Below are 14,301 nucleotides of genomic sequence, written 5' to 3' on the forward strand. Positions count from 1 at the left end.
CAGGGTTTACCTGGACCTATAGGAGAACCTGGTCCAAAAGGCAGCCGGGTAAGTGAGAGAGAGCCTTGTTTATACATTTCCACTGACATGGACGAGGAGGGAACCAGTAGGCAGTGGTGACTGGGGCCCACTTGGACCAGTAGGGTGAAAGGCAAATGAGCCAGCAGTAGGTGAAGCCGGAGCCAACAGATTCTGGTGTCCTCCCCCACCCCTGCTGCCCCATGGTCCTCCTCCCTGCCCTGCTGAGCTCTGCACTGAGCCTAAGGAAGAGAAGGAAGCTGACAACCAGCACTCTTCTTTGAACTGACTGTAAGCTGGAAGGCAAGCAGGTGAGGAGGGGCTGAAGCACACCTGCTTGCCCTAATGGACCAGCCTTCACTTGCTCCTATAACTTCTGGAAACAGTGAAGAACAGCTGCTAAGGAACCCCTGACAGCAAAGTGGCCCACTGCACTTCTAAGACCATCAGTCCTGGCATGAATGGAAGTAAAGCACACATGTAAACAGGGAGCACAGGTCATTGCCAGACTATAGGGCTCTGGGTTTTAAATGCCTGGGCCAATGAGACTTGCTCTCCTGGAATGAGGAGCAGCTGGAACTGATCTGCTTGCCCTGGCTCCTGCCTGCCAGCAGCTGCTGCAAAAGGAAGCAGTCCAAGGCTTGCTGCCAGGTTTGTGTGGAGCAGTGGGTCTGTGTCTCAGCAGCAAACGTTACCTTCTCCCTGAACCAGCCTTGCCTGTCCTATTGCCTGGGGACCTATTGCTTCCAAGTGTCCATGAACTGCCGTGAGCCTGCTTGTTGGCTATCAGTATCTTCCCAGTCTTTCTGCCCTGGCACATGTTGGGGGCTGAGCCAGGCCCAGCCCCCCTTGCAGCTGTCCTGCCCTTGGCTTACTGTCCTTAGGTTTTGCAGGAATTGCCCATGGTTGAGCAACAGTGGATTCACTGGGGTGTGTGTGTGTGTGTGTGTGTGTGTGTGTGTGTGTGTGTGTGTAGGAAGGAAGGTCTCAGCAGATGCCTCTCTTCCACTCTTCCTTGCTCTGCCTAATCAACCCTTGCATAGGTTTGCCTGCTGTCTTTGGCAACAACAAATCCTCAGGCAGCATGTAACTGACGTGTGGAAGAAGCTGGGGGATGCCTGTTGGGTTCGGCCTGTAGCTAAGCTCCAAGATGAGATGCTAGAAATGCTGAGGTTAGGCTCTGTGGTGGAACCCCCCCTGCCCTGTAAGTGGAAAACAAGCACAGCAAGGCATGCCCAGCCCATGATATTCTGCTGCCTGAGGCAGAGGACAAGACGGCATGTCCTCTTCCTTCTCTACTCAATGTACAGAAGCTGGCTGGACTGGTGGGTGGGATAGGAGCTTACATTGCATCTGAAGCAGCAGACTAATTTAGGGCCCCAGGTCAGGCCCTGTGGCAAGCCCTGCTACAGCCAGGGAACTCTCGCTGCTGTCTCTTAGCATCTGTCACCTGAGGCAGTTGCCTCACTTTGCCTCCTGCCCTGAAGCAAAGAGGAAAGTACTTCCCACCCTGCTTCCCTACTGAGTTAGTTTACAACTTATAGGGAGGGTGTGTCTCCCACCACATAGACAAACATTCAAAAGGATCAAAACAAACCACCAAAACAATGCAAAATGCATAGATTGGGGGAGAAAACCAATCACAGTTTAAGACAACCTTGAAAAGCATGCACAAAAATGACAGAAACTACCCAGCACAAAACTAAGTCACATTATAAATACTGTATTTCAGCCTAATTTAAATCCACCCATTAAAAGCAGCAGGGAAGAAGTGGGATTTCTAGAGCCATTTGAAACTATGAAGGAGAGGAGCTTGCTTAATGTCCAGTGGAACTGATTGCCACAATTGCGGGACAAGACCCTTTTTCATCAGCCTGATTGTCCTCACGGGCAAGCACCTGAGCAGGGTCTGTGAAGAAGATTGTAAAACAGAGGAGGGGATCCTCTGGCCCAGGAGAAGACAGGATGTGGCTCTCCAGCTCTGTCTGAACTCTTGGAACACTTCTCTGCCCACAGCACTTGCCAGCCCTGCACAGGGGCAGAGCCAGGATTGGGGGGGTGGGGGCGGCAGAACCTCAGTTTGCTATGTATTTTTATCAGGTTTTTTTATTTGGGTGTGTGTATGTGTCCCTCTGTGCCCCCTCCCCCAGGTACACCCATGGCCCTGCATCACACCTGCCTCGAGTATCTTTGGTGTAATTGAACCGCTGGCATGTGGCCCTTGGAAGGTTGTCCAGAAGGGAATGTGGCCCTTGGCGCAAAAAGGTTTCTCACCCCTGCCTCAAAGTACGGGCTGTTTGGCCTAAGTGAAGGCGGTCCTGCATATTCTCTCCTTTCGCTTTGTTAGGTTTGTAGGATCCAATCTTTAGATGTTGATTAGACAGATTCAGTGGCCTGGTGCAAGGGTGGAGAATTGTTTTCAGCTCAACTGCTGCATACCAGTGGTGGGTGGGAGCAGAGGAAAAGGTAGGTGGATCAACAGATGCAATTTTTACCTTTAGTGCAGGCTACATTTCAGGTGTGCATAAACCAAGTATTTCTACCTGCACTGCTCCATCACCTGTCTGAGCATGCAAAGGACATGAGCAAGTCTCAAAGATGCCATCAAGTCAGCAAAGCACTTGAGCAGACAGCACAGGGCAGGGCCCAGGGAGAGTCCAGAGGGCCATGGAGAAGACTGGAGGGCCACATCTGGCCCCTGGGCCTGAGGCCCAGTACCTTGTTTTAGCTGGATAACGAAATGGAACTTTCATGTTCATAGGCTGTCTACCCCTGACTGCAGTTGCTGCGGTAGCAAACAACCTGGGGAAGTCTTGGTCCCCCGCTTGGGTTAGGTGCACTTTTGGTCTAATCCTGAAGGGCTCTTCTAGTGCCAGAGCTTAGCTTTGTAAGGAGGGAGCCACTCAAGGGGCCAAATTTTGACACCTCTGCTTCTAACAGTGAACCAGCATCTTGAACCCACATGCAAAGGCCAACACCTCTGATGCCACAGTAGTGCTTTGTGTCCTCACTTGGGCTGCCTCATCCTGACTGTTCACTTTCGAGAAGCTTCTACCCCTTTTCCATTCCACCCTCCTCTTCTTCACTTTTATTGGAAAGAAGCAGAGCTCCGGTTAACTGCCTCCTACTCTCCACTGCAATTCCAAATCAACATGATGCTCTGAGCCAATAAATCCATCTCCCTGGTTGTCATGTGCTCTTTTTCCTTGTGAGCAGTAAATGCTACCAGCTGGCTCTCATCACCGGGAAAATTGCAAGCGATAAACAAAGGTTGACCCCATCAGTGGTTTTCATTCTTGTACAAGGGAAGAAGGTGGGGGAAGGGGCTGATCAGCTGTTTAATATCCTGTAATGACAGGCTGCTCCACAACACAGCCTATCCCCCAGCTGTCCTTAAAAAAAAAAGTATGATGGAGATAACAAACACATTTCCATCCTCAAAGAGTGAGGGGGCATTGTCATTTTAGTAGTTAGTTTCTGAAACAGAGAGCCAGATGGGCGGGGTATAAATAAATAAATAAAAATTATTATTATTAGTTGGGTGAATGAGAAGGCACTGGAGGTGGCTGGCCAGGGTTAATCTGCAAACTGGGTACGGAGAGAACATTAGACATAGGATGGAAGAGCCTCTGGGTTTCCAGGGTTCCATATGTCATTGTGAAGTACATCTACCTGCAGTACAAAAAAGGCATTTAACCCTCAAACTCAAGGATGTGGGTAAGCCCTATGGGAAAGGGCCATAGCTCAGTGTTAAGATATCTGCTTTGCACTCAGAATGTCACACGTTCCATTCCTGGTATCTCCTGGTAGGGTGGGAATGTCCCCTGTCTGATGCCCTGGAGAGCTGCAAGAATCCTTGCAGATGATAAACTGCTAGACAGGCTAGTGGTCTGACCTGGTACAAGGCAGCTTTATATAGAATCATAGAATTGTAGATTGGAAGTGACCACAATTGCCACCTAGTCCGAGCCCCTGCAATGCAGGAATCTTTTGCCCAACACGGGGCTCGAACCCTTAACCTTGAGATTAAGAGTCTCATGCTCTAATGACTCAGCTACCCCAGCATTTCTCCACATGTTGGTGCTCTGAATCGCATCATCCCAGACCATTTGACATGCTGGCTGTGGCTGATGGGAAACCCAACAACTTCTAGAGGGCTACAGATCTTCCCCATCCCTGCTGTATTCTCCCTTGGTTCCTGAAGGTCTTAGTTATTTCCTCCCTGGTGGGGTTGTGACACAAAATGCCAGCAGCAGAAACTTTTGCACACACACATAGCTAACCTGGATCAAAGCTCCATTTCTCCCAGGTCCACCCTGAGCCAGCCCAGGTAAGGCCCTAGCTGGCTGGCGCCTTCCTTCCTGGAGTCCTCATGGTCCCTGGTGTGAGGGTATGTGCCCTTGGACTACATCGTGGAAGCCAGCACCATGCAGTCCATGGGCATATACACTTGCCCCAAGGTTTATTTCATCACGGCTTCCCTGGACCAGCGCTGGAAGATGCTTTATTTGTTCTCAAGGGACAGGACTTGACCCCAACCCACCGCATCAGAGGAGACAAAATGCTCTTTGTTTTTTCCTTTCCCTCCGTAGGGGTACATTGGACTGCCAGGATTATTTGGGCTGCCCGGTGCTGACGGCGAGCGAGTGAGTTTTTGCCTTCTTTGTGCCAAAACTGCTATCTGTCTTGTCTTTCTCATGTTGTCCATGCCGCTACCTGTATTAGTGGCTGCCTTGATCTTTTCTCTTCTTTGGCAGATGCACATGTTGCCTTGCCTGGCCAAGACATTTTTCTGCATGAAGCACAACATGCTTGTGCCTCAGAAGTCAAGGTCCATCGTACCCCAAAACAGCCACATTCTTGTGGCATTTGAAAATCCCATAAATGCCTCTTCCTTTCTCTGGCATTTTATAATACTAATTTAACCTATTTTATTTCATTCTGTGTTTTATGCTTTTAAAGTATAATAAGTCACTTAGAGGCCTTTTATGTAGCAAGTGCTAATTAATTAATAATTGTCACATTAATTTATATTTTATTACGATTACTATTTATTGTTGCAATTACTCAATTAATTTATTATGGGTGGCATTCAACTAACTTTTATTCAGAGCAAACAAAATGGAATTAATGGATCTAACTTACTCATAGTCATTAATTTCCGTGGGTGTACTCTGAGTAAAAGTTGAATACTACCCTATTGATTTATTATTAAGTGTTTATTATTAAGTGTATGTTTCTAAAGTTTTGTAAGTAGCTTAGAGTCTTTTTACATAGCAAGCCACTTATAAATTGAATAAATAATAATAGATAATAATGATTTATTATATGATTAATTACAATATTATTATAGATCTGATTTATTATCAAACAGTTTTATTAATTTATTTCCCATTTATTATTGAATAAACAACCCTTTCATGTCATTCAGAATCAGCTGACTGAGACTGTTGTCTCTCTCAGCCTGGTATCTTCTACTGTCGGCCTCCCCTAGCATTTCATCCAATGTTTTCTCCGCTGTAAAGAAAGTAAGAGCCAATTATAAACTGCTCTGTGATCCCCGAATGAAGAGCAATATAAAAATTTAGTGAATAATAATAATAATAATAATAATAATAATAATAATAATAATAATAATAATGGCAACCAAACCAGAGCCAGGAAATGTTACTCCTTGGAACCTTATTTCCTATTGTTCACTGAAATGCACACTGTGTGTGTGTGTATGTGTGTGTGTGTGTGTTGGAGGTGGGGAGATTTTATTTTAATTTATTGATGAGGAATAAATTTAATAATGGTGGCTTCTATTTCCTTCCTATAAACACCACAGATCATTGGTGAGAAACATCCAGCACAGTTGGGAACTCCTCACTGTGGCCAAATTCTGCCCAAAGTAAGATGTGCTGCCAGCACTGATCACCTGATCAGCCCTGGTGCTAAGTCCCATTGGGATTGGCTGCACTATGGAGTTCCCCATCAGAAACTTCCTAGTGCAGCCAATCCCTTGCTTGTGATGGAGTTTTCTTTGCAGCCCAGTTTGAATACAAGCTGGACTGCAAAGGGAACCCCCCCCCCCAAAGAATCAGTAACACATTTGGGGTGCTCTCCTAAGTATTTTTTTTCCTGATTGTTGGTTTGACAGCTTCATAGTGTGTGAGTGGGGCAGCGGGGGAAGGGGTCTGCCAGGAGGAATGGTCCATACATTGCCATGTTTTGCCACCCCACCTTGAATTTTGCCCCCACCCCTAAAATTCAGTGGGGAAGTTCGCCCTCCCTTGCCTCACACCTAGCCCATTTGAAAGTGAAGGAGACAGATGCTGTGTGGAACATGGAAATGTTATGGTTACCATGTATAAACATGGTGTGGTGTGTCACTTCTTTTCAAAACGTGGTGAACCAGTCCAGCCGTGTGTTGGGGCCACCAGATTTCTTCCCTTCCATCACTCCTCCTGGCTTATTTTTCCAAAGAAGGCTCTCCTTTCCCACCCTGGCCCTCTGTGTTCAACCCTTCTTCAAAGGAGCAGAAAGGGTCTGTACCTGGGCTAGCCCACCTTTGAGGCAAGGTAAGGCCATTGCCTCATAGCAGCAGGTTCTGGATAACTAGGGAAGGCAGCCAGTCCAGCTTCTTGCTCCTCCACTGCACACCCACTGTTTGTGAGTGCACTGCTGCTGCCAGGTGTGCAGCAGCAGCAGCAGCAGAGGAGGCGGTGGGCTGGGGAGCAGCATTTTCTGGTTTGCCTCTAGTGGCAAAATGCTCAGGGCCAACCTTCATAGCTGTCAACCGTCCCTTATTTGGCGGGAAAGTCCCTTATCCCAGCGCCGTGTCCCACTGCTGTCCCTTATTGATGATGTCCCTTAAATTTCCTGGGTTTCAAAGGAAGCAGCTCCTCTCCCTCCCTCCTTGCCAGCCAGGGAGGAGGGAGGCTCCAACTGTGTTGCTTGGCTGCGTTGCTCACCCAATAAGGAGTCTAAGAACGACTGGGGGGTGGAGCTTGCATGCCTTGTGCCGATCAAATCGCCCACGTTGCCTGGGGACTCGCCTTTGCTCAGCGCTTCCCAGCGGAGAGGTGACGGTGGTTTCCCTTGCTGCATCCCCTTTCCGGGTTGCTGCGCTGTGGGAACCACCGCTTGAGGCTTTGTTTTGCTGCTGGCTGGGCTTTCTGCCTTTGGCTCAGAGGGGCTCAGAAGTTGAATATACCTGTGCCTGGAAAATCCCTTATTTTGGCTGCTGATCCCTTCTTTTTGAGGCTGCTGGTCCCTTATTTTCTAATCTGTAAGTTGACAGCTATTCAGTATATTGATTTCCTATCTGCCTTTCATCGTGAGGTCCAGGGCAAAATGCAATATTAAAGTTAGTCAAAGCAAATTTCAGTTAATAGATTTGGACAGACACACACACACACGTACGTGTGCCAGTGGTTCTCAGACTTTTTACTCTGGGCCACTTTCAGAATAAAAATTTGCTTGCACCATACCAAATTCTTTATTGATAAGAAATACATTGGAAAACAAAAAGAAACAACTCCCAGCAGTGCTTGATTTATAGGTAAAGGTAAAGACTTTCTTTATAAGACAGACCACAACTGCTTTATGATACGATCCCATGACAGCCAGAAAGTATAAACAAGGCAGCTAGATAAGAGCGTGAATCATTCCCAAAATAGAATATTGTTTGCCCTTGAATCTTCCTGCCACACTTGCCATTGTCTCCTGCCACACCCTTTGAGAACTACTGATATATCAGGTCTCAAAGGCCAGTGTAAAAATGAGTGCCGTCAGCATACGACAAAAACTATATTGTACAAGGGAAATGCCACAATCCAGATGCACCTGTGTGAGGAGGGAATTCCACATCTTAGGGATGCCACAGAGAAGGCCTTCTCCTGGGCCTTCCCCACCTGCAAGCTTCCAAGGGCAGTGGAACTAACAAGAGGGTCCCCACTGCCTGTCTTAACACCTGAGGTGGGGGCGGGGGCTGTAGGGAAGGAGGTGGTTAATGCCTGGCCCAAGGCTCAAGGCCAGACAGGGATTTTGAACCTGGGTCTCGCCCGTCCTAGAATTAATAGCTCTTCCCCTTCAGCACTGTGCCCATATTCCCAAATGAAGCCCTTTTCTTCCTGCACCCCATCCATTTCGTTGGCAAAACCTAGAGGACTCTATTGAGAAGGCAGATTCTGGAAAAGTGTGTGTGTGCCGTCTGCATGGATGAGGGGGAATTTGGAGCCGCTGATCTAATGCTTCTGTGTGTCACCAAATAGGAAACATAAACAGAGTTTCTTGAGCAAGTCTTGGCTTCAGCTTTCGTTTGGTTCCAGACCGGTAGCTTAATTATTCCTTCTGCTAAGCTATGCCTCAGTTTCCTTGCCCTGGGTGTGTGTGTGTGTCTTTCCTCAGCCTAAGTGATGATCCTCTTCCTCCACATTTGCTTGCTTTTGCAGCTGACAGTCAGCGGCTGACAATTTGGCCCATAATAATCCTGCAGTTGTTTCTGTTTTCTTTTTTTTAAAAAAAAATTATATAAAAAAAAATCCCCTTTCTCTTTTGATTTGGACTTTGTGTCTCTTTCTGACTTCCACCAGATGTTAATACTTTTTCTCCCCACCCCCTTTGCTTGTTTTCTAGGGAATCCCCGGAGTTCCTGGGAAGAGGGGCAAGATGGGTAGGCCGGTAAAGTTTTTCTTCGTCTACTATGCAGACTTTGTTTTAAACAGTTTAAAAATGGGAGTGGGGCGGTGGAGGTGGGAATCTCAGACAGAATGTGTTGTTGTTTTTTTTGCAGGGAGGGAACAGTTGGTTGTGTGTCACGTTGTTTAATGGGGCTGGGAATGTTGAAGTCTTGTTTGGTTTTATAAAGGACATCTCCATATTTTCCAAATGGGGCTCTGCTGCACCAAACCTCATTCTGCCCTGAGTCAACCCCCACCTACAACCAGCCCAGGGGGTTATGCATCCTCTCTGTTTCTTCCTCCTTCTTAGCCTGCGTTGCTCCTTATAGAGGAGGATGGGAACAAAACTAGGATTAAGCTTCCTTCATGTTTTCAGCCCCATTCCCCAGTCTGAGGAGCAGCAGAAGGTGCTGGAGGCAAAACCAGAGCTCTATATTCAGCAGAAGGAATTGAATTTAGCTTGAATTAAAGATCTTATTTCAGCAAGATCCATGGCCTGTTTTTCGATCCTCAGATTTTCGTGGGGTCTTTATCCTGTATATCCTTGTTGTTGGGTGAACAAGTTCAGAAAGTTTTGTTTTATTTTCTTTATGTTCTGTGAGTTTGATTTAAAATAGTTTGATGAACTCTTTGATATCCTAAATCACTTTGAGGCAGGGTTTTTTTTTGGGGGGGAGGGGGTAGAAGGGATGGATAACTGCCCAAGATGATGATTATGATGGAGCTACATAGAAATAATTGGGAGCGCAGTTAGAGCATAGTCTGAATTTTTTTTTGCAGAGTGGCATGTGTCATATGCCATATGATCAGAGCTTTTCCCCCAGCCAGAATTCACTGGAACTCAGTTCCGGCACCTCTCAGGTGGGTGCCATTGCCATTCTAAGAGAACGAGGGAGGTGTTCATAGTGAGTTCCAGCTCTTTTTCCCCCTAGAAAAACAGCACTGCATATAATTGACAGGTGGGAATTTGAGAAATTCTACAGAATACCACTGTCTCAGTGCATTTTTCTCTTCCTTTTTAAATTTAACCCCCCCCCCACTAGCCACTGGTTGTGTTGTCCACCCGTAACTTTTCCTGTCTCTGTTTCCACATAGCCCAATTTTTAAAAAATGGGTTCCCAGCCCCATAAAGTGTCTTTCTCTATAAAACCCTTGGATAGTGAACAATGCATCCTTTGCCCCTCTCTGCTTACTTCCTCCCTCCTTGCCCTGTTTTGCAACCCTGCCCTGTTGCACAAAAAGGTGCTTCTTTGTAAGAGCACAACCACAGGTGTCCACATGCTTAATCATCTATAGCAGAGGTGGGGAACCTCAGACCTGGGGGACAAATGTGACCTCCAAGCACCTCTATGTGTCCCTTGTGATTATCCACAGCCCCACCCCGTCTCCCCACTGGTCACACTTTGTACTGTCACTGAGTACTTTTGCCTAGCTGGAATATGTGCTTAAAATGTGGTATTGCCTCTTGCCTATCTGGATGGATTTCTGAGCAGGGTGTGGAAACAAAACTGTGGTAAGAGGTGAAGTTAGCATTTGCTGCCCCGCCACCTTTTTCCCTCTGGCTCCGCCCACCACTAGCATGTGGCCCCTGGAAGGTTTCCCAGAAGTGAATGGGGCCCTCAGGCTGATAAAGGGTTACCTACCTCTGTTCAATGAAAAAGAAAGGATTCACAGGGGTGGTGGGTGGGGTGGGAAAGGAAAATAACAGCATCTGCCAAAGTTAATGACAACTGGTTACATCAGAGGCGAACACAACTGTAAAAGAAAAGAAAAGAAAGATTGGAGAAAATCTCTGACTCAAGAGTAACTAAACAAGGCAACGGTTGTTAGGTAAGGGGGTCTGGTCAGAGTTTTTGAAACAGTTTTACATACAGTGTGCCTGCACACTCAATCTGTTCCAGCTGTTGTTTTGACTTGTGCAATCTTCCATTGAAAAACGCCATCTCCACCCCCTTACTTTTTAACAGCATTTGTTTTTATTTTCATAAATGGAGTTGTATTTTCCCTCTGGGGAATGGTGGGATTTCTTTTGCAAATATATATTCACGCTGAAGTCAGGGTTTTCATTCTTCTTCTTCTTCTTTTTCTCCTCCTCCTTCTCCTCCTCCATTAATAAAACCACCCACAATTACTATCTAAAGCCATAACATGGAATTAAAGTAATCCGTGACAAATAATTTAAATTGATCTTAAATTTGCTTGACCTTGCATAATTTCAACAGAAAGCCTGCTATGAAAATGCAGTCATGCATTTTGGATTGTGTGTGCTAATTGTCCCTCCTGGATGAAGCTTAGCAGGAAACACCCCCATCCCCCAATGTAGCAGAATATAGCAGAAGCTAGAATCTCTTAGCACTGATTGGTCAGTACCTATGCCAATCATGAATGCCATCTTCCTCCTTGTTGAATTTGTAATTGGACCATAAAACAAATAAACAAAATCCCAGTGGAAAAACAACAACCAAGTGGATAACCGTGCCAGGTGTTTGGTGGGTGGTAGAGAAAGAAGATGGGAGAAGTAATAAAACCAAAAATTTTGAGGAATGGTCATAGCTCAGTGATAGAGCATCTGCTTTCACACAGAAAGATCCTAGGCTCAGTCTTTGGCATCTCCAGTTAGATGGCTCTAAAAAGGATTAAACAAATACACTTAAGACAAGGCTATCAGCGACTGCCAACCATGATGGCAGGCTATGTTCTTCAATGTTGGAGGCAATATGCCTCTGAATACCAGTTGCCTAGAACTGCAGATGGGGAGAGGTATTACTGTGCTCAGGTTCTGCTTGCAGGTTTCCCATTGGGGCATCTGCTTGGCCAGTGAGGGAACAAGATGCTGGACTAAGTGGGCCTTTGGCCTGATCCTGTTCTTAAACTGGGCACCGAGTCAAATCTCCTGTTACCTCGCCCCTGTGTTTCATCTGCAGCAGGATACATCACTGTCCTCTGTGCAACTCCTTCTAGGGATGATTTCTTCCATGTCAGCTTATCAGCGTTTTCTCCCTGTGACGGATCTCTTGAAACATCTCTCTCTTTCTCTGGAGCAATGTATACACAAGCAGAGGGAAGGATCTAAAGCCAGATGTTTATACATCCCTGCTCTTGATTGCTGTAAAATCTCAATAGATGGAGCAGCGGGCTCTTTGTTTGCTCTATTGTACAATTGGGCCTCCTGGAATGATGTAAGAATGTAAAAAGATTAAAATAGACGTGCTGGACGTGAGTCAGAGGTTGAAACTTTTCCAGGGCAGTTCAGCTCAGTGGGGACATGAGAGGAACATGATGACTCGGTCTTGGAAACAGGACTTTGATGAGGCTTCCCTCGCCCCCACCCCCCTGTCTCCTCCTCTGCTCTTTCCCAGTGCATCAGAACTGCAGCAGATAGGAGGAATGTGTGGGCAAAGCAATAATTCCTGGGTGAGGGCAGAAGCAGTATGTGAATGAGAATCCTGTTTATCCTGCTCTTCAGTGTGCAGTGGGAAATACTGGGTGATTTTTAGCAGTTTTTTCTGAGATGCCTCTGGATTCTTAGAGTGTCATTGTAAAAAACCACCACCATCCCATTGTCATCAACAACTGGAGACAAGTCATTAAAAAAAATCATGTTCAAAAAAGAAGTGGGGAGATGCAACAGCCAACATAGGCAGCACTCAATCCTTTGGCAGAAGCATTGAAGGCCCCAAGATGACAAGCACATTAGATGACTTCTCCCATACTTCTGTCTCTACCAGCTGTAACTCATAGAATCACAGAATTGTGGGGTTTGAAGAGACCCTGAGGGTCATCTAGCCCAACCTCCTGCAATGCAGGAATCTCAGCTAAAGCATGCCTGACAGATGGCCACCCAACTTTTGCTTAAAACCTACAATAAAGGAGAGCCCACCCCCTTCTGAGGGAGTCTGTTCCACTTTCAAACTCAGTGGTAGGGAATCTCCCTTGTAGGCAGGAGGTCCCATGTTCAGGCCCTGGTGTCTCCAGGGTAGACCTGGGAACAGCTCCTGCCTATAATCTTGGGGTTCTGTTACCAGTATTGTCAGTGTAGGCAATTTGCGCTAGATGGACCAGTGGCATGACAGAACAAGGAAGATTCCAGTGTTCATCCTGCCACACTTGTGACCATTGTAGGTGTGTGGGATTTATGAGACTTAGGGTTCTCCGTAGGGTGGCCATGTATCCTCAATTTAGTCTTCTATTTGAAGATGTACTTTTACTTGAAGGGATGTCTGGTCCAAGCCCAGTTTAAAGACAAACAGCTCCAATAAGTATTAGGGGCTTTTCAGTTTAAAGAAATGGTGAATAAGAAGAAACATGATATATATCTTTAAAATTATGCAATCTGTGGAGAAAGTGTATGGGGAAAGGTTTTCTGGCCTGTCTTTGTCACAATCCACACGGTTTCTGTTCTCTTCTGTTCTACAATATGAAGGAGACATCAAAGCAAATGTAAACACACCCTGCTTCCACCATTAATTGTGTTTCATTTGCAAATTAAAACAATAGCAATGTGGACGGATCCCAATTTTATTCCTTTGACTGATTTCTTTTCCTGACCACATATGAGCACAGGAAGTGCAGCAATTTCTTCATCCTTTTCCATCAGCATCCTCTGACAATCCCTCCTCGTGTGTCATTTCCTATATGTGTTGGAAAACCCCTTCCCATCCCTGTGCCAGTTCCATAGGGATTTCTCTAAACAACAGGACTGCACCAGCAGCCCTTAGCTGGGGGTAATAGGAGCAATGATGAGCTTGCTAAGTTATATCATGCATATAATAATGGAACACACCTGTGGCCATATAAACAAATAATTACGAAGATGAATTGGGAGGAAATGGTCCTGAAATCTTCATGTCTTTAGCTTGGGGGAGACAAAAACTATAGCAACAAACAGAACCAATCTCCTGTCATTTCTTTTCAACTTCTGAAAAGTTTTTTTTTGGGGGGGGGAGCTTTGTTTATACTGTATTTTTTGCTCTATAAGACTCACTTTTTCCTTCCTAAAAAGTAAGGGGAAATGTGTGTGCGTCTTATGGAGCGAATGCAGGCTGCGCAGCTATCCCAGAAGCCAGAACAGCAAGAGGGATCACTGCTTTCGCTGCGCAGCGATCCCTCTTGCTGTACTGGCTTCTGGGATTCAGAATATTTTTTTCCTTGTTTTCCTCCTCCAAAAACTAGGTGCGTCTTGTGGTCTGGTGCGTCTTATAGAGCAAAAAATACGGTACTTTAAGCAGTTCAAGCCTCTTCTAGCCTAGCTGCAGGGAATCTTTTTTTAGCCCCCAGGGCCACATTCCGTTAGTAGGAATCTTCTGAGAGCTGCATTTCAGTGGGGCGAGAGGCAAAAGTGGGTGGGGCAATTGATGTGAACCTTAAGTGTGTACACTAGGCTGCATTCAAAAATTAATGCATATGAAAGTCAGAGGCTTCTTCTGCACAGCTACCCGGACATCTCCCTATCCAGGCATGCAGGAGGCATTATCATTGAAGAATGCATTCCAGCCAGGCAAAAGTCCTTAAGGAAGGATTTCACAGGGTGAGTCCTGAGGAGTTTTGTTGGAGAATTCTGATGGAAATAGGAGCAGGTATTGCTAACCTCTACTTATTTATCCCATGTTCAGGATGG

General features: G+C 46.1%; 1 protein-coding gene across 3 annotated transcripts in view; it reads left to right on the top strand.

The window, feature by feature from the left end:
• The window catches only part of COL27A1 (collagen type XXVII alpha 1 chain), a 256,136-nt gene that overhangs the window by 82,835 nt on the left and 159,000 nt on the right, over positions 1-14,301 (top strand). For all 3 annotated transcript variants that reach the window (XM_077922728.1, XM_028714253.2, XM_077922727.1), the window contains exons 10-12: positions 4-48; positions 4,611-4,664; positions 8,641-8,685. In XM_077922728.1, the coding sequence (XP_077778854.1) occupies positions 4-48; positions 4,611-4,664; positions 8,641-8,685 (144 nt within the window). The remainder of the gene's footprint in view (positions 1-3; positions 49-4,610; positions 4,665-8,640; positions 8,686-14,301) is intronic.

Source organism: Podarcis muralis, chromosome Z (assembly GCF_964188315.1).
Source record: "Podarcis muralis chromosome Z, rPodMur119.hap1.1, whole genome shotgun sequence".
NCBI lineage: Eukaryota > Metazoa > Chordata > Lepidosauria > Squamata > Lacertidae > Podarcis > Podarcis muralis.